Genomic DNA, 27,343 nt, shown 5'->3' with positions numbered 1-27,343 from the left:
TGTTCATCAACTGATCTTATTTGATATATATATATATCCATATATAATGTAAAATATAGTCAAGTGGGATATTGTTTGATTCGTCTTAAAATGCATATTTTCATAATATTAACTTTTTGGAATTTCTTATCATATGAAATTAATGATATTAAAGATTAAAATCGTGCATTAAATAGCGTGAAAAACAAAATTGTAGCATTTATTAAAAATCAGAGGAAGCATAAAATAGACAATAAAGAGTGATTTACAACAAAAAAACATTTGGTGAAACTAGAAAATTTATGCAAATACAAATTAGTAAAAACAGTCGGGTTTAACCTAATTTATTTTTGATTGCTTTAAATAAAATCATTTCCAAATTAATGTCAAATTTCAGTAAATAACCCACTATTTTCATCGGATTTTGGTTCAAATTTACTAGCTTTCATTAATCTCTTCACACTACCATTAATTATTGTATAATCCATATAATAAGCTTAATTAAATTTAAACAATTTTGCTGGAACTTACCATTGTGATTTCACATTCACTGTAAAATGCCCAATATCTTCATGTTCAAGATTTTACTTAGTGCAAACTCCTCATAATTAGGCAAATTCCCATATACCCAGATCTACAGCATTTTCTAGTAAATACATTATATATCCTTTTGATTTGATGGGTATTAACTTTATGTAATAGTTCATGAAATTTGATTTTCTGGGATTTGGTCTGTCATCTCGATATATTGTGGTTCCAGCAGTTGATCTACTAAACAGACTATTTATTTTTTTATGTGATTGAGAGGTATCAATTTGAGTTTTTTGGAAGATGATGTTTTGGAGAGATCGTGAGAGAGATAATAGTAATAGCAAGGATCAGAATGGTGGGCCACTTTGTGGGCAGGTTAGGGTTCTTGTTGTTGGAGATTCAGGTATTCATTTTCTTTTTCGTTGTATTACTTTTAATGATCAATTCTTCATTTATATGACCTTCATTACATAATGATCTGGGCATTGTTAGTTTGTTTGATGATATTGATTTGATTTCTTGATTCATATTGGTTACTACTGAATTTGAGTTGATTCTTGTGACTTTTTACGATGAGAAATATGAAATTGTTCACATTTATTGGAAAATTTTGGGCATTGTTTGGATTTGAGTTCTTGATTCATAATGGTTACTACTTAATTAGAGGTTATTCTTGTGATTTGTATGATGAGAAACATAAATTTGTTTACATCTCTTGGAAACATTGGGCATTTTTTAAAATGTCAGTTTAATGAATAAAATTGGTATAAAAAGTAAATGATGGAAAGCAAAAGAAAAACTCTAGAGATATATTTTCCTAGCAATTGCAGCCATCTATTTTAGATCAATGATATACTACTTAAAGTGTCTAGAAGGAAGTGGATAGTTTTAACCGTTGGATTTTATGCACCGACATTATAGGAAGCTTGAAATCATGGTGTTGCTGCCCTTCTAGCTGCCATTAACATAATATATTCTATCCTTTGAGTTTGCAACACTTGATCCAAATGGTGGCAAGCTTTTTGGTCTAGTTTTGTAAATTCAAAGGGATGAAGGAGTATGGTAGACAAGGTGCTTGGTCATTTTTGTCGTGTTTGATAACAAGTGGTTTTGAGTGCTTCTCACATGTATTCAAAGATTTGTAGCCAAGTGAAGCCAAGCTAAGTAATGAAGCAAGTGGGTGTTCTGAAACAAGTGCATTGTTGTTGTTGTGGCAAGCCACATCGAAAGAGTTGTAATGTGTTTTAAGAGTTGTGAGCAAAGCTGTAACCTCAATTTTAACCTCAATTTTGACTTATAAGAGCTTCGTGTATAAGAGTCTGTCCTAATGAGTGTGTGGCAGAATTCCATGAAAGTTTGAGTCCCACACTAGAGTGTGTTTCTTCCCCTAGAGGGTATGCCTATACTTTGTAGATGTACTTAGGTTATATAATACATTTTTTTTGATTAGTAGGCTAGGCTCCTGTACACCTAAAAGATATTCTCAGTTTTTAAATTGGATGTTAAATTTGTTCGTAACAATAAAATCTAGCAAGGGGGAAATTAATTTGGAAAATAAACTAGGGTTGAGATCGTAGGAAATGGTTTTTGAATCCCTACAACGAATCAAACTGAATCGCGAATCGTGTGACATTGGTATGAACCGTGAAAGTAGTCGTTGGTTTGGATATTTTAAATTCTAGATTAAGGCTTTATTAATATCTGATGCCAGTATACAAATTGGTTCATACCCAAACGAAATATTTCGAACTAATTTTGTACTTCTGTTCAGGTGTGGGAAAAACCTCTCTTGTACATTTGATCACAAAGGGTTCCACCGTCACCCGTCCTTCTCAAACGATTGGATGTTCTGTAAATGTGAAGGTTACTTTGAGTTTCCTTGGCATTTTTTATGCATTATAAACCAATTAGTCGTCATCATCATCATCCTACACAGTGTTTCCCGCTCATAGAAAACTAAGGACAGGGTCTGGGGAGGGAAAGGCGGCGGCAACTCATACCCACAAAGGAGAGCGCGGCCAAAGGAGTCCCCCGGCTTGAGGAAGATAAAAAGACGTAGATACACGTGAAAGATAACTTAAGGGCCTATAAATAAATAAAAGGAGAACCCACTACAAAATGAAAACAAAGAACTAAAAGAAAGGAAACGAGAAAACAAAGAACTCAACCAATTAGTAAAACTTGAAATCCAGATTTTGTCATTGTTGATATTCTTTTCTTTCTTCCTTTCAGCACATTACTTATGGAAGTCCTAGCAGCTCTTCAAATAGCATTAAAGGTGATGCTGAAAGAGATTTCTTTGTTGAATTATGGGATATCTCAGGTCATGATCGTTATAAAGATTGTCGATCTCTTTTCTATACACAAATTAATGGTAAGATATGTAATAAAAAATGTTTTTTTATATTGATGATGAAGTCCAAAATTTATAGTTCTTTGGTTTTGGATTATGATGGATAATAGTAAAATGACCCATCAAATCATGTGGACATCTTATGTATGTGTAGTTGCGGATGATGTTTACTAACAAGTTTATAACAATGGTAAGGTTTTGTACATCCGAATGCTCAAAACCTCACCCTAAGTAGAGCCACTTAATGACATTGGGGCAATAAAATGTTGTGTTGTTTGATGATGAAGCCACCCTTCTCAGCCCTTTTCTTCATTTGAGTAATGAAAAAAATTGCTTTCTTCTGTTATTGAGGAGCAATAGAAGGACAATTGGTTTTGAGCTGGGTGAACATTTGGTTCTTCTAGACCTTGGTTTTGTGTTGGGCAAGACTTCTACAAATTAATTTAAAGAAATAAATTCCAGAATTTGGTTTTCATCAAGCATCCTGTGAACACCCCCATGGTGAGGCACACAACTCTTAGTGCCTCAGTATGCCTTTTGTCTTTTCATACTTAGGGCTAGAACGTTGGCACCACCAATGTCCCTTTGCTTTCTTATATGGATACTGAACATTGTTCATATTATTCAGTAGTAAGAGTCTTGGTCATTAGTTGTACAAGTTTTGTTTATAAGTGTTGGTTTTCTCAAAATGCTTATATGGATTGCACCATTGCTTTACTGAACATTATGATTCATTAACATAAACTTTGTAAATAGCTTTTCTTATTTATTTTGAAACATTATATCTGTAACCATTGCAATTACCATTGATCCAAGTTTGAGCCTTTTTGGTGTTAATAATGTTTATCTTCTTGAAGTTATCCTTGTAATAATTCTCGCCAAATGATTTCAGCTCAACTTTTTTTCTATGAGTATAGGTTATGCGAAGGGAAGGGAAAGAAAGGGCTAGGGAGGGGGCAACGAGAATCCAATACAGGATCTTACTCAGGAAAAGTGGTACATGCTCCTGAGACAAGACCCGATTCTTGGTCAACTTTTTAATGGTTCACGCATGTACATAGTTTGCTATTGGGTTTCCCTCTTAAATTCGTTGCGCCTTATTCATGTTCCACATTAGTATATAGTCTAAGTATGACGATTTAGCTTTTGCCAAATCAATAAATTATTCTTCGTTTTCCAATATCTGGAAGGTTTGGTTCTTTTAGCAAATCACGAGACTAGTTCATGTAGACAAGATTCACATCTCAAAAGTAGGAAACTAAACCTTCTCCTAGATTATATTAAAAGATTAGGATGATTTTATGATTGAGAAATGTTATATGTGAAGTTTTATGTTGGATATGATGATATTTATGAGTGGTTCGTTTACGAATTCTTTAGTTTTTGGATCAGAACTGAAAAGAGGATGTTAGACTCAGTTTTTAGTTCAATTGTTTAGGGAATGTAAAAGCGATATTGAATTCAATTGTTTTTCAGTTACAAAGCAACTCTAGTTCAAGTACTGACAAATAAGATATTAGAGAAGCAATTTGTTTGATGATTACAAAATAGCATAAAGGTTGTTTGGTTGTTGGGGTTATTAATTTCCAATTAGTCAATACCATTATTAAGAGGACTCCTTTATGGATGATTTGGAATAAATAATTGCTCATTTGAAGCACTTTGTTGTCAAATCCGCTCTTGCTAGTATTTGTTGAATGGAATATCAAAATAGCTTATTAGCTTCTTCAATCCTTCAAAAGTCAAAAAGTTGGATTTTGTTCTGCAAATTGACTTATTTGGTTGGATCAGTTTACATTATTAATTATGCGCCATTTACCAAATGGGAAAGCAAGGCCTACATCTCAAGAATTTTTAACTCTTCAATCCAACCATAATAATTTCAAAGTCCTCAGTACACATGAGTAGGACTTATGTTAGTCCCATGGAGGAAATCATATGGCTTGATTTATTTATTTTTCCAGCACAAAATGCAATAAGACAACTGTCTGTTTTGTTAAATTCATTTTGATCTTACATGTGGAGTATACAAATTAACCTGCCTTCTAGCCTTCTAGCCTTCTAGCTTATGCTAATTGCCTAAATCCAGTCCTGTAATGTTAACTTTCCTTTTAACTGCTTTTCAAATCTTGATATACAGGTGTTATATTTGTTTATGATCTGTCGCAAAGACGAACGAAAACAAGTTTACATAAATGGGCAGCAGAAATTGCAGCAACTGGGACTTTCTCTGCTCCAATGGGTTCTGGAGGCCCTGGTGGCCTTCCTGTTCCATACATTGTTATCAGTAATAAAGCAGATATTGCTGCAAAGGAAGGCGTTAATGGAAGCAGTGGAAATCTTGTGGATGTAGCTCGGCAATGGGTTGAGAAGCAGGGGCTTCTTCCAGCAAGTGAGGAATTGCCGGTGACTGATAGTTTCCCTGGCAGTGGAGCATTGTTAGCTGTAAGTTCTGAGCTTGTAATAAATAAATTGGTTTCTTCCTTCACCTGTTACCACATTGTCTGTACTTACTGCTTATATGACATTCTAGTAATTTCAAACTTTATATATATACAAGTAAATTGTGAATTACAGTCTCAAAGTTTGTTTTTTGTGAATAACAGCCACCAAATTATCAAAGTCTACACCATTCAGGCTAAGTGACCATTGACCAACCCAAATGACCTTTAACTAGCCTAAATGACCATTGACCATTACAAATCACCTTTGACTTTTGTTGACCATCCCTAATCACCTTTGACTTTCCTAATTACCAATAGTACCATTGTGTTTTAGCACTTTATCGTTATTTTTACCCATCATAACGATATTTTTTCAAAAAACAGATGTTACGATTATCCTTATGGGGTAACTCTTTCGAAAATCCGGTCGAAACAAGTACATATGCGCTTATTTTCCGGCACAAAGGCCGAAAAAGATATTTAACGTCGTTTTTACCCATCATAACGATATCTTCGATATTACTGTACTTTCTCATGTGTTGCTTACATATTTAATGTATGTACAGGCTGCCAAAGAAGCAAGGTTTGACAAAGAAGCTGTAACGAAGTTCTTCCGCCTGGTGTGTTCTTTTATCGCTTTCAGTAGATGTTCTGAAGATTATGTTCATTCCTCCATTCTCAGGGTTGAACGATGTTGTTCATCTTCATGTGAACCTTATGTTTTTACAGTTGATAAGGAGGAGATACTTTCCCGATGAATTTCCACCGTCTAATCCATGGTCTATTTCACCAATTCAAAGGGCATTCCCATCATCTGACGAAATAACACGCAACAAAGATCAATACGGAAACAATACAAGGTAATCTCATTACCCTAGTCAAATTTCTCTCTTTACAGTTCCCTCTAGCTATTTTAAATTCTCACTTTCTTTTCATAGTGTGATTCTGTGGGCATATGTCAAATATAGAGAATAGATGATAGCCATCGTTTGGGCATAAAGACTTTCCCATTGTTATTTATATATTGGCAGCTTAGTTTTCAAAATAATTGTTCAATTTGTTGAAAATTAATGTTGGTATTCTCTTTCCCACCCTCGTGACCTCCTCGTGATGAGGGTATTGATCTGCCTTCTTTTCCGCCTTCCCCAGACTCTGCCTTGGGCAGGACTCATAGGATGATGATGATGAATCAAGGTATAAGCTCGGTCAACCTAACTTTTAAGAATTTTTGGTCCTTAATTGTGTCTTATTTCTTCAATCTTTTGCTCTTCCAACATTGTGGTTTTCTATCCCTCCCTGGTGGCGCTACTCTTAAGTTTATGTCTACTAACTTGCTCATTAAGACTTACCCTTAATCGATGCACTGAAGTTGTTTTCTGTTAGTGTACGATTTTTACAAGTCGAATAATATTCTGCGTTTTTGTTTCTGGGTTATTGTTGCAGCTTAAGCGAGAATCCTTACAAGTACAATGTACATCCTCCCTTGTTGGCTCAACACAGCCTTACTCCTCCTCCCACACTTAACCCTCAACGACCAATGCTGACTCCTGAAGCCAATAATGTGCCACGGTATAACCTGGCTAGTGCTGCAGAACTCGGCTATACGAAACCAAAACGCATCGATATAAATGTTTAAAGAAATAACCGAAATTCAGCCAGAAGCTTGGTATTAAAAGTATGATTCAAATCTTTATATTCTTATGGTATTTATCATTGATTTATTCAGTTCATTTATCCTTCCTGATTTTGAATTGGCCAATTAGTTTTTGGAAGTTTTGGCCTTCTCTAAGGGGTGAAATTTTGTTATTAGAAGTGATCAAGTGTATAATCCAAGTTTGTTATATGAGTGAAACTTTTGATTATTGCAAGAAAATGGAACATAAATAATGTAATATGAAATTTCAGCGTGATTATCTCGATTTTAAGTCATGACCCACGAATTTTCGATTGGGTTCTAAGTCAATTGTGATTTGAAAACCCTGAATACGATAGAAGCAATAACTGTTGCTACATGATAAACAAATTGGAAATCAAGAGAGAATGCAAGAACTCTAGCTAGAGCCAAATTAGACCTTAATTGCTTAAATTCATTAGTTGAAACAAAGCATAGATAGAATGAAAATATAGAATGCAATGAAAATAAACTGAGTTAAGTTATATGAAAAAAAAAAAAAAAAAAAAACCGAGAATCTTTGATTAGCCTAGTTATTAAGGGTTTTTTATATCGTTGTAATAGGAGTTTGATTTTCACCATCTACTCAGAGTTCGTCAGGAACATGTCTATATTGATGGGATAGTTTTTCTTTGACCTTATCTTTTGCCTTGTGCACTGCATGTTCCATTACTGTAGCGGCTGATTCCGCAGTTTTTTCCATTGTTGCCTCCCCTTCTTCTAAACTCTTTTTTGCTGCGTTTTTTATTCTTTCGCTTGTGTGTTCATCTTCAACCTTTCTTCCATCCTTTTCTAACATTCTGAAACTAATCATACAACACATTTTCTTTATATTATTAGAAATTATATATATATATATATATATATATATATATATATATATATATATATATATATATATATATATATATATAAGATAAGAGAGAATATAAAGAGTAAAAATATGTTAAAGTGAGATTATGTTAAAGTAAAAATATCTAGCACGCACCATTGAAGAAGATGAATATGGGTCAAAGAAGAGGTCCGCGGTGCGCGAAGTGTGTTTGAGTTCTTTTCACGGGAGGTGTCTTTTGGGAAGGTTACTTTGTGTTTATTATGTAATAACTTCTTTTTATTGGGCATTAGTATATAAACTCCCATTTTAGGATTAATATATGATGATTCACAAAAATTGAGAGAGATCACAAGAGAGCCATTAATTTGTAAGTGTGATTGAGGTTCATCTTGTAATTCTTTGCGATCATAGTGAAATTATTTGATCTTGGTGCTGGTGGATGTAGCTATCACATTGATAGTGAATCACGTTAAATCTCTCGTGTCAATTTCTTATTTTGCATTGAATTTTCTTATTGTTTCATTATTGTTCAACGAACTTGCTTTCGCTGTCGCACAACTATTGGCATCAAGAGCTCAGGTTTAAATTCTTGGAGAGTTTTTGACTGGAACAATGGCTGGAGATTCTGCAATAAGAATCGAGAAATTTACCGGAAAAATAGCTTCGTGCTATGGAAAATAAAGATGAAGGCTCTGTTGAAACAGCGGCAAATCTGGCATCCGTTGGCTTCAAAGAGTACTACTGCGAGGTCGGAAGACGGGTTAACTGACGAGCAATTAGCAGCAATGGAGGAAAAGGCTCAGTTTACCACTTTGCTAAGTTTGGATGATCATATCATCACGGAGGTCGCTGATCAGGCTACAGCGTCGGAACTATGGATGAAATTGGAGTCATTGTATATGACTAAGTCGCTGACCAACAAATTATTGTTGAAGCAGCGGTTGTTCAACCTCCGAATGCAGTCAGGTACTACCTTACGGGAACATCTTGAAAAATTTAACTCTATTTTACTAGATTTGCGTAACTTAGATGTTAAAATAGATGATGAGGATGCTGCGTTGATTTTACTTGTGTCTCTACCGTCTAGCTATGAGAATTTTGTTGAGTCTTTTGTTGTTGGTAAAGACTCACTGACCTTAGAAGAAGTGAAGACAGCACTTCATACTAGGGAATTTCGTCAGAAAGTTATATGTGATAACGGGGAGAGTGGCAGTGGGTTGTTTGTTAAGTTTGAAAAGTCTAAAAACAAAAAGGGGGTTAATAAGGGCAATAATACTGGGTCGAGTGCTGGAAACAACAATGAGGGATTTGGTAAGACTGCGGGGAAGACCTGTTATTACTGCAAGGAACCGGGTCACTTTAGGGCTAATTGTCCGGTGAGGAAGGGCAAGTCCCAAGCTGCTGTAGTTGAGGAAAAACCGAAGGAGAACTATAATTTGGAAGAAGACTTGGCGTTAGTGAATTCTGCTAAGTCTGGGGATCTTTCTGATGATTGGGTTCTAGATTCGGGATGTTCGTTCCATATGAGTCCGCATCGAGATTGGTTTGACACGTATGATTCTTGCAATGGGGGTAAAGTTATTGTAGGTAACAACGCACCTTGTAAGATTACGGGTATTGGGTCCATGAGATTGAGGACTAGTGATGGGCGAAAGATGACATTGACTAGAATGCAACATGTCCCTGCTTTGGGGAAGAATCTGATTTCATTAGGTACCTTGGATGATTTGGGGTACAACGGAGTGTTTTCGGATGGGGAGTTGTCCATTTACCGAGGTTCGGAGTTGGTACTTAAGGGTATCAACAGGAACACCCTCTATGTCTTTGAGGGTGTTACACTATCTAGTTTTGCGGTTTGCGCATTGGCGTCTCATCAGGAGATGACCAAGATTTGGCATATGAGGCTTGGTCATATAGGGGAGAAGGGGATGCAGCTATTGTCTAAGAGGGATCTACTATCCGGAATCAAGGTTGCCAACCTTGAATTTTGTGAGCATTATGTGTTTGGGAAGAAACACAGGTCAAAGTTCAGCAAGGGTGCTCACATTACTGATGAAGTGCTCGATTATATCCATTCATATTGCTATTGTCCATCTAGCATTGAAGGTATGGGAGGTTTCCGCTATTTTGTGTTATTTGTAGATGACAAATCCCGATACACATGGCTTAGGTTGCTTAAGTCAAAGGATGAGGCCTTCAAAGCTTTTAAGCAATGGAAAGCTTTGGTGGAGAATCGACAGGGTAGGAAGATCAAGAAGCTACGAACAGACAATGAGCTAGAGTTTTGCAAAGAGGAGTTTAATCATTTCTGTGCAGATGAGGGTATTGGTCGACATCATACCGTTAGAATGACACCACAGCAGAACGGTGTTGCAGAGCGAGTTAATCAGACACTACTTGAGAGAGTTCGATGCATGCTCTTTAATGCAGGGCTTGGGAGGAGGTATTGGAGTAAAACTGTGATGACAACTTGTTATATCATCAATAGGGGTCCTCATTCGGTAATTGACTTCAAAATCCCGTTTGAGATCTGGAGTGGTAAGTTGCCTAGTTTCTCTAATTTGAAGATTTTTGGCTATGTTACTTATTATCATGTGAGTGAGGGTAAGCTGGATCCACGAGCCAAGACGGGGTGTTTTGTTGGGTACGATGATGGTGTGAAGGGGTTTAGGATCTATTCACCTTCGGAGGGTCGGGTCATTCTTAGTAGGGATGTCACTTTTGATGAGAGCACCACGTATTCCAAGAAGAGCTCGGAGTGGTAAGTACTTGAGGTACATCAGTCATCCATTACTGATTTACCTCGAGTGCAATTTATTGATGATGATGCTGAGGTTCTAGTGCCGAATACTCCTGAACCTGAGGTTGTTCCATCTCCTCCTAACTCTGGGGAGGAGGTGGAGCAGTCTAATCAAGGGTCATTTAGTCAATCTGACACTATTCTTGAGAAACCTAGACGAGTCAGTAAGAAGCCTGTTAGATTGATTGGAAAAATGGAAGGAAGAAACTGCTTTGTTGAGAATTTGACAGGTTATGCATTGAGTGTAGCTGATGATGTAGAGTCATATGAACCTGCCACGTATAAACAAGCAATTAGTTGTAGTTAGTCGGCGCAATGGCTTGCTGCAATGGGTGAAGAGATGCAGTCTCTTTACAAGAACAGAGTGTGGGAACTTGTGAAGGTACCCGAGGGGAGAAAGCTTGTAGGGTGCAAGTGGATTTTTAAGAAGAAAGAAGGATCATCTAAATCCGAGAAAGTTCGTTTTAAGGCTAGGCTAGTTGCAAAGGGGTTCAGGCAGGTAGAAGGGGTTGACTTCGTGGAGATATTCTCACCAGTGGTTCGACATACTTCTATTCGTGTGCTATTGTCGATTGTAGCACATTTTACCTTGAACTGGAGCAGCTACATGTTAAGACGACTTTCCTTCATGGCGATTTGGAGGAGGAGATTTTGATGAAGCAGCCCGAGGGATTCGAGATCCCAGGGAAAGAGCACTATGCATGCAGATTGCTAAAGTCGTTGTATGGACTTCAACAATCCCCTCGGCAGTGGTACAAGAGGTTGATTCTTTTATGGTTTCGCATGGTTTTGATAGGAACTCGTATGATTGTTGTGTGTATCATAGTAAGTTGGATGACGGTTCCATTATTTATTTTTTGTTATATGTTGATGACATGCTTGTTGCCACAAAGAATAAATCGGATGTTGCTAGACTTAAAGAGTTGCTTAGCTCGAAATTTGACATGAAAGATTTGGGTCCAGCTAAGAAGATTTTGGGTATGGAGATCTATAGGGATCGGGCTAGAGGTAAGCTTTTCTTGACTCAGAAAAGTTACATCGAAAAGATTTTATCTCGTTTTGGGATGGAGAAGTCGAAGCCTATAAGTACACCAACATCTGTGAGCTGCAAATTGTCTTGGTCTATGCCACCTCAAACTGAGGAGGAGTTGGCGTATATGTCTAGAGTCCCTTATGCCAACACTGTTGGTTTGATGTATGCTATGGTCTGTACTAGGACGGATATTGCGCACGCTGTTAGTGTTGTGTGTAGGTTCATGGCTCGACCTGGGAGAGAGCACTAGCGGGGGTGAAAAGGATTTTTCGTTATTTAAGAGGAACAACTGATATTGGTCTTATGTATGGGAATGGTAAGGAGTGTTTGCTAACTGGATATAGTGATTCTGATTATACAGCTGATGTGGATACCAGGAGGTTGGTGACCGAGTATGTGTTTACTTTGGGTGGTTCTGTGGTTAGTTGGAAGTCTACATTGCAGTCTTCGGTTACGTTGTCTACTATTGAAGCTGAGTACATGGCTTTTACTTCTGCAGCCAAGGAGTCCATATGGCTCAAAGGCCTTGTAGGTGAACTGGATATCGCACAGGATTTTGCTACGGTGTATTGTGATAGTCTAAGTGCCATTTGCTTAGCTAAAGACCAAGTACACCATGATTGGACCAAGCACATTGATGTTAGGTATCATTTCTTGCGTACACCATATATATATATATATATATATATATATATATATATATACATATATATATACATATACATATATACATATACATATATACATATATACATATATATATATATATATATATATATATATATATATATATATATATATATATATATATATATATATATATATAAGATAAGAGAGAATATAAAGAGTAAAAATATGTTATTGTGAGATTGTATTCTAAAATAGTAGTTAATCAAATTCATTAATAAATACTAATTCCTAAAGATTATGGGTCTGATTTTAAGATGAAAAAAAATATGAACATTAATTTTTTAAAATTCATCATCTTTAAATGTATCCATGAGATAATGACTAATATGATAAGAAAAAAGTTTGGATTCTTACATTTTATTTTTTATTTTCTAATATAAGGTGGGACGAGGGGATCCCCTTACACAAATCTAATTCAGATTCTACCGAAAAATAATACGTATTCCAATTGAAACAAAACACGATTGTCTTGTAAATGGGCACCAACACCACATTATGAAAGTTTATAATGAGAAACTTACTCCAAATTGGGGTGGGGTTGGGGGGAATATTTGTTTTGAGCTTCTTGTACAAAGGATTTCACATTATTCCAAGAATTAAAAGGAGATGTAACCATGGAATCATCATCATTTTCTTGTTGATTACATGCTAATGAAAGAATTATAGGAGAAAATAACACAATTAACAAAATTGAAATTTTAATTTTTGCTTGAAAATTAGCCATAATTAGTCTAAACTTTTCATATAAGAAGAAATAATTTTTATTAATAATTTGCATTATTCAAAGATAAACTCAAAATTTGTGGATTTTTAATACTTTCACGTGTTATCCTTGCCTTAAAAGCAGGTAATTTTTCATTTTTTTAACTTAACTTTTTTTTTTCAAAAAAATAAGATACTATTATTACTTTTTTTTTTACATTCTTACAATAATCTCAGTTTTCGATTAAATCTAGATAATTCCAACTAGTAAATTACTTACTTAGAAACATTATTTGGTAAAATGTAACTGGTAAAAATTTTAAATTACAATTATCTATTTCACTAATTTTTTAAATTCAACTTATTATCAACATTTTATTTGGCGATCAACATTTTATAAATATGGTCGCTGATTTTTTTTTTTATATTTTTTTCATTTTAATAAATCAGAGTAATATCATATGTAAGTTACTTTGAGACTAAATAATTGGTCGTTAGATGGACGTAAAGTGATCATACTTATTTAATTTTTTTTAGAAGTTGAAATTATTTGCTAACACTTATTTTGGCTCTCTCTTTCCGCAAACTAAATACTTTTATCACTTTATACTAATTTGTTTTCTCCTATGAATGCCAATAACTATAATATGAATAATATATTATACTAATTCTATAGAAATATTAACACTATATTAATAAGACTAATAATACGATTGATACTATAGTAATATGACTAATATTATACATATACGATTATTTTAATGAACCTCTTATGTTGTAAGTAACTATTAGATCTCTAATAATGTCAGCGATTCTCTAATACAACTATACAAGTAATATTATATTAATATGACAAATGTTATAATAATACAATTATTTTAATGAATCTCTTACATAATTGAATTTTATATCAGTTGAAACAAGTATCATATTTTCCACGTAAAAGTTTTAAGTTTCATTCTCACCTTTCATATCTCTTCATTTCCCTCATCCTACCTTGTAATAAAAAAAGCATAGTGATTATTTTAATAGAACCCCTCTTCCTTTTTCTTTTTTTTTTTTTTCTGGTAAGTATACATTTTATTAACAAAAAGATATATGAACAATAAATCTAACTGTCGGCATAAAAAAATCCGTAGTAAAAAAGCCATAAAAAGGGAGAATTATGGCTTCCTACCCAAGAGATTTGATGTAAGCCAACGTCTTAAGCTCGTTTTATTAGCTCGCCGCAAGAGATTGAATTTGCCTCATTACCATTTTGGTCATAACTCAATCTCTTTTTTGAACTCTCATCTCCACATCACATTAAACTTATTTTGATCATTTCATTTATCATGTTTTTATCTTTTCAAACACTTTTTTACTCTTTTTTCACTTTTTTTTGATTTTCATTTTATATGTATTTGAGGATTAGTTGCAAACTACATAAATATGAGAAAAATAGAAAGTAAATAATTAAATTTTATTTCGGTTGAAATAAGTACTGTCTTTATCAAGTAAGGTCCTAAAATCGAATTTCACTGACTATTTTCTTTCCTTAATTTACCATATAATATAAAAAAAATTAAAAAGAAGGAAGAATAGGTACGGATGTTTCAAAATCCCGTGTATAAAACGGAATTAGCAAGTTGCAAGTTGAGAGTAAAGCCAACTATTCTGTTCACCAGACTTTTTATATGTTCAGCCCGTCCATTTCACGTCAAACGCCACCACCGCCTTTCATATCTTCCTGTTGTCTTTCTGCTGTCTCTCTTCCTTTTTTCCTCTCTGTTTCATCATCTAAATTTCTGCTCATTTGCTACTATCATTATAAACTAGCTACTAGTACTCTGTAATGGAAGAGCACAAGGATAAAGAGGTAATAATTCTTTTTTTTTTTTTTTGCTCGTCAAATAATGAATTTCAATTATTTTTTACTTTGAGCTTGATTTTTGAGATGTTGTGCGCTAATGGAGTAATTATTATGATTTTTTTATTTTCATATTTGAATCGTTGATCAAACTGAAATCGTTTATGCTAATTGCGAGTTTACTTGATGTCCTGTTATGAATGTTCAAATCAGTATTGGTTATCAACTAATCACTGGTTTAGACATCCATTGTTTGATATTTTGATAACCTGATTTTGCTTGATGTTTTTTAAATTTATTTTTGATTTGATGCTGATTTGGTTACTGTAAATTCAGAGGAAACAATTGAGTTACCTTAGCTGCGTTACGGTAGACCTGTTCGTATAATTCAGAGTATTTGACTTTTCGCAAAAAATAATGTCGTAATGATCGTTATCTCAAAATATCAATTCAAAAGTTCATACTAATGATCTTGCTAGAGCCCGGTGGTAATTGAAAATAAACGAGTGTATATTCATGGTTTAATTTATTACTACCAGTATTAATTAGAAAGTGCTCGATCAAGTGATTAGTGGAATACGAACGAGTATCATAATAATATTATGTGGTATTAGATTTTCTTTGATTTTAAACCTTATCATCTAACTGGAACCTATCAAGAACATGTTTGCAGTTACCAATTGACAGGCTAATGTGGTGTTAGATTTTTTCATTGGTTTTGTTGATTCTTGTTCGGATAAAACCCCTTTGTTACTAACAAGACTACAACAAGTGTAAGGGTGTGGACATCCGATGTGAAAACCACTAAATGACATTCGAAAAATGAAATGTTATGTTGTTATTGTTCATTCTTGTGCTTCATTACGTGGAGGGATTAGGCTGAATGATGTTGTAATATATTTTTCATCTGAGTTTGCTATAAATGTGATACTCCTACTTTATTAAAGTTAAATGTTTGGTGGGAGATAATATAAAAAAAATGTGTCAATGAGTTGTATTTTGAGATCATATATGTGGATGAGGAAAAAAAGGAGGGTGGGGATACTTGTTCTTCAAAAAATGTAACTTTAGTAAAACGTATGTTAGTCACAAGTTAATGAATAACTTGCTAGAAATTAATTATGATTTATGAGTATTAGGTATGTGCTGTATGTGGTGGTTCTACATCAAACATAGGAGTTTGTTATTTCCGTTGCTATAATATTCCTACTATAATTTTTCATGTTAATAGTAATATTAGATTATATTGATTTAATATAAGCTATGTAATCAGGTATATTGATATAGATCATGAGGTTACAATCATCATTTAACCTGTTGGTTGTGTTGGCTACTTAACATAAAAATAAGAGCCAACATGAAAAAGATCATGGGTTCAAATCTCAAATACCTCTTATTATTTCAAGTGTAATATTTAGCACTATATATGAGGAAGATATGTATTCCATTTACATTTCAAGCCAAAAGGAATCTCATGTGAGAGAGCGTGATATAGGATCTAACATATTTTGGGATTACAACCACTAGTTTAAACTTTTGATTGAAGTGGTTAATCAACATATATTTTGTTGGTAAAATTCATGCAAGGAAGGTTTGGTATCTTTGACTTGGGAGTTGGGATTGAATCAGGAGGATAACGCTAAGCAAGGATATGAAGGACGAAAATGGTCTTGATATGAGAGAACGTTCTAGTCATTTTCTTGAGCTATGTGCACAACATAACAGTTAGGCATACTACTATGAAAAGTGTAATCGTAGAGGTGTGTTAATATGTTATTGTTGTGCCTTTCAAACTTTTTTTCCCTAAGAATATGTAGTGTTGGTTGTATTATTGATTGTTACTCCTATTTTACAAGTTGAGTCTTTATTGGTTCTTTTCATGGAATATTATTTTACCAAGGATATTTGTGTTTTGTTGGAACATGGTGCTTAAATTGCAGAAACTTCTTTTATGCTTTTAAGGTTTCTTGAGGATTGAAACATAGGTTGATTAAAGTTATTCGATTTAATTATTCATTGAAGAATGCATTGTGTCTTGATCCTCTCAATTTTTTTTTTGGGCAGAGAAATGTATCATGGCTATCGGTGCCCCAGTTCGGAGACTGGGATCAGAAGGGAGCATTGCCAGATTACTCGCTTGATTTCTCGAAAATCAGAGAAATGAGGAAACAGAACAAAAGAGATCCTTCAAGAGCCAGTTTAGGTAATGAGGATGATTTTATCAATCCAACTGCTCCTGCTAACAACAAAACCGAGGACGAACACCATTTCACTCAAAATCAGTCCCCGACTGTAAGAGTTCTTTTTGGATATTGTTAGCTAACGCAGTTGTCAATGTTGTGATTGTGTGCTAGAACCTTATTTCATATACATTGCATTAGTCTCAAGTCATTAGGGCTCTCACATAGGCAGGATCAATGTGAGGGCTGGAGATATGCAACCCATAGAGCGAATATCGTCCTGGTTACGGTAATGGTCGCAATGTCACGGAATCAGCACCTTTTTGCATTACGGCATGTATTGCAATATGAATTGTTTACTTGAAAAATATCTATATTTTCTTTTACAGCTTATAATAGATATTTTAAAACGTAATGTATATCCTTTTTAAAAAAGGATTATAATGGCTAGTTTTTTATTTGATTTAGTAATGGCTAGTATTTTAAAATAACTTTTATCGACGGTTACTCTATTTTAAAATCATCAGATAGTAGTGAGATTTTGCGGAACCCGTAAGCTCAATGTTAGTTGAATGTTATGTAATGAAATGTTGTCATTTTTGTTCCATAACGCAACCTTATCCTTAAAAAATAAAGACGTTTTCAAATCATCCTTTATAGCATAATCTATTTGCAAATTGAAACTTCACATAAATAAGAAGTATAAATGGTTAATGAGTCATATCAATATAGTCCAATTTAATCTGAATGCAAAGAACTATAAATCTTTGACTAGATCGAGAGTGTTTCAATTAGTTGGTTTTTTTGGGGGGTGGTATTTGTTAGCTTTTTACATGCTATGTTACTTTTAGGGTGCCAGTTAGAAGCGGACTTTTATGATTAAAGAAACCAAGTTTGTTGGATGCTCAACTTACAACTGTAAAAGCAAATGGACCTCGAGTATCCTACTTTACAAATGATATTCTTGTGAGGGAATATTGGCTGTAGCGATTCACATTTTTGCAGTCAATAGTCACTCATAATAAAATCACATAGCTATATCTTTGATAATAATGTATGAAGATTCATTGCTATGTGGAATGCTTTATGCTGATTACTGTGACAAATTGTATGATTTGCTTTAGTTTGATATGAATACTTATGGGTACGATTGGTGTATTATAATTATTGTGATGTGTGATGGAGATTTGTGGCCTTTGGGATTTATGTTTAATTTAATGGTGTTTAAATCTAATCATGCTTGTTTATAAAGATTTGTCCAAAGAACTGGTTGCTATAAACTACGAAGGCATGGGTCCTTCTGGGCAGTGACTCAATAGTCATGTGACTGTACCAGATGAATTATACTTGTATTATCTACAGTATAAGCATGTTACTTCATGTGTTTGATTTGGCTGCTACCATCTCACATGATATGCACATAGTTTATAGCTGTTGGATTCAGAGATCTTCTGCTATACCCGAGTTGGATAAAAAAACAAGTGACTCTTGCTTAACACTAGTGATCAACTTGCTAGACCTATGCAATGACGGGGGAGCATTGGAGGTCCTTATCTGATCCATTATTTTATAAGAGCCTGGCAGGGCCGTTCCTGAGGGTAGTTTTGAGGTGCAACGGCCTAGTACCCAACTCATGAAGGGGCATAAATTGAGTTAATCATTATAATTAAATTAATATTTGCATAAATAGCTTTTAGCATGGATCGAACTTGCATTATTAGGTTTCTCAGTAAGCGCATGACTACTGAACTAGAGAAAAATTAACCGAAATTTTACTTATATAAGGGCCATTTTTTATGTATCGCCTAGGGCCCTAAAAATTGTGAGGAACGGCACTGGTCAGCCAGGTTGAAATCAAGGCGGGTTGAAACAACAAAATTAGTAACGAGACTGGTCCGTTATTGTATGTTGATTCATGGTTCCTGTCTAGTTTAGATCAAAGCATTAACAGATGAAAGAATGAATTTTTAACCCAGACCTGACGTTTTGCTGCTTGTAAATGCTCAAATCTGTGGCTGCTAGCTGTGTAAGCGTTGGTCAGTTACATTGTACTTATATGCTAACTACTCCTTTTGCCTTCATTCATTGACGACAGCCAAGAAAGAGGTTCCTCAGCTACTTCAACTGCTGTATTAGAGCCTAAGTTGTCTTGGAAATTAAAATCGAGAACAACAAAGCTATAACGACGATCTATGCTGTACGCGTGAACCTGTATTTATATCTACTTGTTATCCAGTTGCTTCCTGATCTACTTTCTTCGCCTTTCACTGGGCGATGGCCCAATTTTGATTGTAATATCGAAAATGTAATTTTCATAGATCTTAGTTCAAAGCAACAAGTAAAATTACATTTTCTTTACCAAATTGGTTGTTTCTGAGTTTGCAAGCACGAGTATTATCTAATTTGCTGTCCTTTTGTTGATGCAGAAACAGTTTGTCAAAAATTAAAGTATGTATTTATCAGTAATTTTTTTGTTCCAATACCATTTATTGAGAAATGATTATAACAAATTATTGTTAATAATTAATTATTTATAAGGTGTTGTCCATAATTAACGTTAATAACAATTTCTTTGTTATTCTCGTTTTTATATGTTTAAATTTTCGATGAATAAGTTTGTAGCTTAAAATAAAAAATTATAGAAAGTATAAAAGAATTTATACGTCAAGAGGAATGTAATAAAATTTTGCGTAATTTCTTTACTAATTTTATCACTTAATTTTAGGTAGAATATAACAATATTTAAGACGTATGAAAATGATGAAAAGATAAATTAAATGTCAGAATAAAAAAAATAAAGCATAGAATTATTTTAAAAATAAAAAATATAGCGTAGTCCATAACAGAAACTAAAACGAAATGCAAGTATGTAACCAACTCAGGTCCCTGTGTAATATCATCATTCATCAATCACGGATAATGTTTTGAAAGGATGTTTTAGTAAATAACGGTAATTTGTAAAGTTAATAAATTACCCTTATGTGGTAGGATTTAATAGGGGAAAAGTTTCATAATTTAATTGACCCCATTTAGTTTTATTTATTTTATTATTATTATTTTTGTCTTTTTATAGTGATTTACAAATCACAGTTATTAATTAGAAATTATCGATGCTTTGGCCCTTTTAAGTCGCTGACGCTGTCGTCTAACAACAGGTGTAGCGTGCCTACAGTTGGAAGGATTTCAAATTACTCATAGTAAACTATTGTGGGTCAATATATTATCACGATATCCGATATATTTCACAAAAATTATGCTTAAGATTTAGTGAGATGAAAGACAATAACTCATAGGAGTACTTATAAAAGATTATGCACTTAAAAGGATCTCTCCATTTGAGAAAAACTCGTAAAGAAAAGTAAAGAAAGACAAACAAAACAAAAATACAACAAAATAATACTTTTTATGTTGCTTAATGAAATTCCCATAAGAAGTATTCACGGGAATTAAGTAAAATAAAATTTTTTAGTTAATAGAGATATTATTTTATTGAATAATAAATTTGATGAAGGAAAAGTGGAGACCATAAATTAAAAAAAAATATTAAAAGAAAGTGGGATAAATATGAAGACCATAACTAATAAAAAAATATTTTTAAAATTTGTGAGAAACATGTGAGAATCATAAAAAATATAAAAATGTTAAAATAAAATTAATAAAAGATATGTAACCACTATAAACATAGTTGATTTATTGTGGGCCAATGTATGCACATTTAGGGCAGTCATCTTGTGAAGCTGGGACTATGACATTTTCCTAACTTAAAGTTGTCTCTGTTCGCCTTATGCTGTTATGCATTCACATTCGTGTAGAAACTACTCATATAATATACTCATATTATTATTATTATTATTATTATTATTATTATTATACAAGTTTGGTTTGGAAAGGAAAGAACGAGGTGAGAATCAAATAAATACATTTTGAAAAGTGATACTTGCTTTCCGACTAAAAAAAATAGATTCTCCAACTTATAAATTTTTAATTCACGAACCACGATAACAATAACAATGCTAAAATCTTAGTTCCAAAATGTTAGAGTCAAATAATTTTTTAAATAATTAATTAGAAAGCAAAAAATAAATCTACAACTAATATTAAGTCAGGGGTGTTTGACACAAGGAAATAGGACTTATAAGACTTTAATATGAGACTTTTAAAATGAAACTTTAAAGATACAAAAGTTTCATCCTTGTTTGTCATGTTTGGGACTTTCAAGAAAGAAATGAAAATGAAAGTCTCAAATAAATACCCACCCTCCAATGCCTTGAGGACTTTCTTAATTTTTTAGTCTCATTCTTTATTTTCATTCCCTGTAAACAAACAAAGACTTGGACTTTTTTGGTACAAGGTCTCATTCCCTTCCTCAAATCCCACATGCCAAACACCCCCCAAATAGGACATCAATCTCAAAAGATCATAGTAAGGTACTTCTAAAATTTTGAAAAAAATTATACTCCCTGCACTTCTTTAATAAGCTTCCATTTGCTATTTTAAGATATTCTATCTGTTGTTCCCACAAAGATACTTTCTATTTATGTCACAAATTTTGAACAAACAGAACCTTATTTATCATTTTAATAATTTAATATTATTTTTGATCCCCACCACTAACTTCATTTTAATATTTTTTTTATATTCTTTATGACCCTCACATGTTTCCCACTAACTTTATAAAAATATTTTTTTATGAGTTGTTCCCATATTTTTTTTCACTAACCTTTTTTTAATATTTTTATATTGTTTATAGTCCCTACTTTTTCTCCATCAAATCTATTATTCAATAAAATAATACATCTACTATTTATAAGATTCTATTATTCTTAATTTGCATGAAAATTCTCTGTGGGAACTTCATTGAGGAACAGAAGGAGTATAAAATTACTAATATTAAGTCAGTGATATCATTGTTATTTGCAATAATGAAAGTTGCTAAATAATAGGTGTGAAAATTAATTAGCAGACATTATGTTTCATGACTAATTGCATTTTCCCTTTAAACGGTTAGAACATGGGTCATTGCAGTCCACAATAACCAGCATCTCAAGCTCAACACACACAATACAGGATCGCACAGTCTCAAACAAACATGATAGACTGGTACTAACAATGATGATGAACGAATTACTCCCCCCGTTTTGGAGCATTTAGATCTTCCGTTTGAGAGCTTTTTTGGAAATTTGTTGCAAACTCTATAGACTATAGGCAGAAGAGCAAGCCTAGAATTTAAATTAGTCTAGTGAAGTAGTGGTTGATGATTTTTCCTTCATTGTTCAGTTTTGTGACGGGAGTTCAATTCTCATCATATGCAAGAGCTAATTCTCTCCGCTTAGTATGGATTCTCTAATCTACCCTTGAATCGAAAAGAATAATATTCGACCAGAGCTTGAATAGTCCCATCTCACAATGCATTATGAGACTGCCATTCACACAATAGATACACTAGCAAGGAGTAATTACTTGCTACATAAATCTATGCAGGAGTAATTATAAAACATCTTTAGATTCCCTTCAATGATCACAGCTAGGATGAAGATGGTGCTTTTTACTTCTTAAACAGACCAAAACCACATCAAATGGTATGTTAGCACTCAAGCCTCACACTACTAGTAGTTAGATGGAGGGTTGAAACGAATCCTCTTGGCTACTTTTCCATGAATATACTAGTTCACTTTTATCTTCTCGAAAAAACAAGCAAAGACAGCAGTTTTTAGCTACAAAAGGGAACATTCTATGGATTTACTGCAGTCATTTCAAGTATTTGTCCAGTGATATTCGAGGACAGTGACAAAAAATATGTCCATCTGTCTACATGAGTTTTGTCCTTAAAAACAATAAGAATACCAAATTCAGAAACATTAAGCCAGCAAATGCTAGAAAGCTGTAGGACAACTCATACTTTGAGGAACATAAAGATTTAGCAACACATTATTCTGATCACTATTCACTAAAACCTGTCCGCTCCCAAAACTGTGATAATCTCATAGCATTGACGGGCCAGCAGTGTAAACGAACAAATTGTGTTGGATGTTCATATTCTAGTCATCAAGCTATACACAAATAAAACCCATTTCCTTTGATGCTTATGGAACACAATTTAGTCAGCCACTGGTGGGAGTGGGACCTTGACCTTTACTTTGATATACCGATTCAAGACACTCCTTTGCCCGATGGACCTTCGATTGAAGGTAGAAACTCCCTTGCTTGGCATTTCTCTCAAACAAAACATCATATTTCTGCACGAATCAGTGAATGTTACGAAAATATAATTACAGATGATAGCAAAAGAAAGTAAAAATAAAGGAAGTGAAGGCGAACTTTTAAAATCTCTTCCCAGGCAGCATTCTCAGGAACTCCAAGAATCTGCCTTGCCTCTTGCTCCGTGATCGCTTTGCTTGCTCTGCGTACAGTATTCTGCATTGCTTCTTGAGCAGCACCTGTTTTGGAGGCATCTGCAATACGCGTCACATTTTTAGAATTAGGACTAGCTGACACTATAAATTACAAAGGCAAGCAATAGTCATTCTTTTCCAACCGTTGAGAAACCTATAACATAAATATATGACAAGATGTCGCAGAAAAATAAATTTGTGACACATTATTCAACAAGCAAACCGAAACACTATCAACGAATTGGGAGTGGGAGTATTTTGCTTCAGTGTTCAAAGGGTAAATTTTATGATGAATATTGCGTAATCAAGTTCCAGCTAGCATTAGTATAGTCCAAATGTTGGACTTTCAAAAGTGACCATTTGTAGGAAGATGAGGTATGTAAAATGTGTATATTAAGATGGACATAGTGGACATATCCTAGAATTACATGAAGATACAAGAAAAGGTCTTGAAGTTGCACACATTGAAGACAAATTTGAGAAAACTTTTATGTTGGTCAGATTATCTATAAGAAAAAGGACTGAAAAAGCACCATCTAGAAAAGTGAAAGATTGCAATTTGAAGGAGCTTAGAAGAGTCACATGGAGTAAATGATATTCCGAAGGCAATCTAGAAAAAATGACGAATAACATTAAAAATTGAGATTTACATGAGCATATGACAACTAGGAATGGATAAGGGTTTGAGCTCTACCCTACTCTATTTTATGGGTCCAAGACTTTTTTTTTACCCTACAGGTCAGGATCCGGGTTCAAGAAAAATTCAACGGTCTAGGTCAAGGTACATAGTGACCGTTAAACCCTTTTATTAACATTTACTTCTCCAGTCATAATCCCATTGTATTGGCGAGCCTACAATGAAAATGAACAAATTGTATTAGACGTTCATGTTCTAGTCATCAAGGTACACTATACATAATAAAACTCACTTCCACCACCATTACCAATTTAACGCTCATGGAGCAATATTTCCAATCATCTACGAGTGGACCTTGATCTTTGTTTAGATATACCAAACGGGTCTGTGTTCTTATATAATGATATTAAAAACGGAATCAAGTAAATCCCCTAATCATCCTAGTGTTCAATATATTGTTTTGTTTATTCATACATTGTTTAGTGGTAAGCTATCTTTCTCCTTCATATCCAGTTATATCTAAGATCTAGACTAGTCTGGCATTTTTAACTCACCCAATTAAGACTATTATTTGTTTACCCGATCACATTAAGTTAGCCATTTAATATGTGATATTTTGATCTAGAGTTTGCAAAAAGCCGAAAACCCTTGTAAATAACCTCTAAACTTTGATTATTCACCTAGTGCCTAAGCGTCTCTTTGAATAAAATAATAACATCAAAATCATTAACTTTAAATGCAACAAAACTTGGCCAAATGATTAAGGGCTTGCACACACTAACAATAAGCCCCAAATTTACAGTACCCAATGGCTTGACAAAAGGAAATAAAACTCGTACAAATTATATTGTTTGGGATATTAAGCAACATGGAAATTAGATTTACGGTACCCTCTTAGAAATGATAACTGGTAAGGTTCCATATTAGCCACATAAAATACATACAAGAAAGGCTCCAAAATGTATTCAATAAACCATATAAGCATCATCTTCTAACACAAACCTGGTACATTCCGCCAAGTACAAAGTCAATTTAACATAACACGCAAGGTCCATTCTCGTCAACAACATTATGAATCATGTTTACATCATTGCTCTTAATAACTAGATTAGTTTTAATTTATACCCCTCTTTATTTATTTTGCTCTCGATTGTTTTATAAAAACATATCATCAAAACATAAGAAAACAAAGTTTTCTTCTTTTGAAGGGAGGAAGAGAAGTTGGAGGAACCTCAAAGATGGTTGACCCAAGTTATACAGAACATGTTAACTAGAGGCGTATGAATGTGAATAGATTATTTCAACAATGAAGGACTTTAAAGGCAAACGACACTCGTAAAGGGGATATCTTAGATACAAAATATAATGGGAATTCAAAGAGTGAATATGAGGGCCACATAGTGCAAAACACAAGAACTCTCCATTACATTATGATAAGTATAAGTAAGACATCATACAATTTACCCTCAACCATCACCTCATCTTTAAACCCGACAACTCTGCTTGCATATCCTCACCTCTCTGCGTCTTCATACTACAAACTAAAAGAAATCATAAATGACCCCTACAGATCTCACTGAGAGTTCATCCCTTGAACCACCACATTCAAAAGCTCATAGTTCATACTCATCCCATCTGAATCCATGGAATACATGATCTCCTAGCAAGAGACAAGATCACATCCTTAACAACAGAGTCAACACAGCTGAAAAAACCTATAGTTTTGTTCTATAAAACAAAGAACTCACATATCTTCATTATGGGATGCTCTTAAGTCTTGACTGCAGCCAAATCGCGTCAATAATTAAGCAAACAAGTTACACCCTAGCGGAATGAATAAAAATACGTACTATAAATTATTAAAATAACCAAAATTAAGGTTTTCAATCAAATTAATCTCTAAACTATCAGGTCGCACGATTGGAAATCAATATGTCTGAATATTTAATCAATCATATAAAGTCCAAATAATTGATGACAAAGATGTGAAGAAACATACTAGCAAGAGCTTGCCGATAAGCTTGAGCAAAAGCCCTAATTAGCATCCCTGACCCTACCACCACAAGCTGGGCAATTATTTTTGCAGCCTGCAACAAAAAATTATTCCATTAAATCAACATCAAAAGATTCAGAATATCTGCAAATCATCAACTAATAGAAAACAATCATTAAAGACATTCAGTTAATTTCTGAAAACAATTAAATAGGGGAAGAAAGGAAATATGAACAACCATTGCAAGCGTATAAATGAATCTCTTAAAAGGTGATCTCTTGAAGGTTTTGTTTCAGTCTTTAATGGCGGAATTGAAAGGAATTAAGATTGATGAAAACTCAGAAATTGTAGAAGGTGGGTAGTTGCGTAGAATGGACCGCGTAGAACGTTCTCGACACCCACTAAAACCAGTCTTTCAGGTTTTTAGACGAGAAAGAAACAAACCTAAATTGAGTTGGGGCCAAACACAATTTAGGGTTTTGTAGTTTTTGTATAGAGGGAAAACTAATTTGAGGTTACTCTAACGGCCTGTTTGGTACATGGTATTAGAGGGCGGTAATGGTAATAAAATTAAGTAATGAAAAATTTAGTTGTTTGGATGCCTTAAATGGTAATGGATGGAAAATGGAAATAAAATAAGGTAATAAAATTACCAAAAAGGGCCATTTTTATTACCATCAAACAACCTGGTATTAGGTGGTAACGGTAGTGAATTATTACTGTGGTAATAAAATAAGGTAATGTTGTTTCGAGCTGAAGAAAAAAATAATGAAGAAAAGAAAGGTAATGTATATAATTATCTAAAAAAATATTATTATTAAAAAAATAATCATTAGATAGAATAATTTATATACAATAATGCTTTTAGATACAAATATACAATAATGAAACTAAGAGTCATTACCATTTTTTATTACTAACAATCAAATGCAATCAATGGAATATTATCTTTCATTACCATTCTTTAGTCATGCACACCAATCAAAAGAATCTTTATTACCAATTCTCATATCCATTCCTTCATTACTATTGCCATTACAACATTTCATTCCCATTACTTCATTAACATCAACCAAACGGGCCATAAGATTTAGATTTTTTTTAATTATAGTTTTGGAAAATTAAATAAATTTTCATTTGAAAATAGGTGTTACTTTTCAAAGAAATATCCTAAACTTCTGAATTTATAATATCTTGCTTCATTTTACAATTAAATTTAAAAAAAATTAACTTTTGTACTATTTTTCCCTTAA

General features: G+C 33.6%; 3 protein-coding genes across 4 annotated transcripts; 2 read left to right on the top strand and 1 right to left on the bottom strand.

Annotated features, from left to right (window-relative positions):
- The first annotated feature begins 503 nt into the window (after nucleotides 1-503).
- Nucleotides 504-7,593, top strand: LOC130820286 (small GTPase LIP1). Of its 2 annotated transcripts, XM_057685607.1 has the most exons (8): nucleotides 512-913; nucleotides 2,282-2,373; nucleotides 2,743-2,884; nucleotides 5,004-5,308; nucleotides 5,874-5,927; nucleotides 6,037-6,167; nucleotides 6,457-6,501; nucleotides 6,751-6,854. In XM_057685607.1, the coding sequence occupies exons 1-7, from the start codon at nucleotides 811-813 to the stop codon at nucleotides 6,479-6,481; spliced, it is 852 nt and encodes a 283-aa protein (XP_057541590.1). In that variant the 5' UTR covers nucleotides 512-810; the 3' UTR covers nucleotides 6,482-6,501; nucleotides 6,751-6,854. The 2 variants fall into 2 exon arrangements, with proteins under 2 accessions (XP_057541588.1, XP_057541590.1); XM_057685605.1 differs by lacking the exon at nucleotides 6,457-6,501 and having other exon boundaries at nucleotides 504-913; nucleotides 6,751-7,593.
- A 7,096-nt stretch (nucleotides 7,594-14,689) lies between these two features.
- On the top strand, nucleotides 14,690-19,593 carry LOC130820285 (uncharacterized). The gene is made up of 3 exons (XM_057685604.1): nucleotides 14,690-14,897; nucleotides 16,953-17,180; nucleotides 19,164-19,593. The coding sequence occupies exons 1-3, from the start codon at nucleotides 14,874-14,876 to the stop codon at nucleotides 19,209-19,211; spliced, it is 300 nt and encodes a 99-aa protein (XP_057541587.1). The 5' UTR covers nucleotides 14,690-14,873; the 3' UTR covers nucleotides 19,212-19,593.
- Nucleotides 19,594-22,775: 3,182 nt separating this feature from the next.
- Nucleotides 22,776-26,560, bottom strand: LOC130821239 (mitochondrial import inner membrane translocase subunit PAM16 like 2-like). Its single transcript, XM_057686922.1, has 4 exons — nucleotides 26,329-26,560; nucleotides 26,097-26,184; nucleotides 23,387-23,520; nucleotides 22,776-23,304 (listed from the first exon to the last, which is right to left on the bottom strand). The coding sequence occupies exons 1-4, from the start codon at nucleotides 26,329-26,331 to the stop codon at nucleotides 23,170-23,172; spliced, it is 360 nt and encodes a 119-aa protein (XP_057542905.1). The 5' UTR covers nucleotides 26,332-26,560; the 3' UTR covers nucleotides 22,776-23,169.
- Nucleotides 26,561-27,343: the final 783 nt, after the last annotated feature.

Source organism: Amaranthus tricolor, chromosome 8, assembly GCF_026212465.1.
Source record: "Amaranthus tricolor cultivar Red isolate AtriRed21 chromosome 8, ASM2621246v1, whole genome shotgun sequence".
NCBI classification, from domain to species: Eukaryota; Viridiplantae; Streptophyta; class Magnoliopsida; order Caryophyllales; family Amaranthaceae; genus Amaranthus; species Amaranthus tricolor.
The sequence above is the reverse complement of the archived record's forward strand: the minus strand, read 5'-3'. Positions and strand labels throughout refer to the sequence as shown.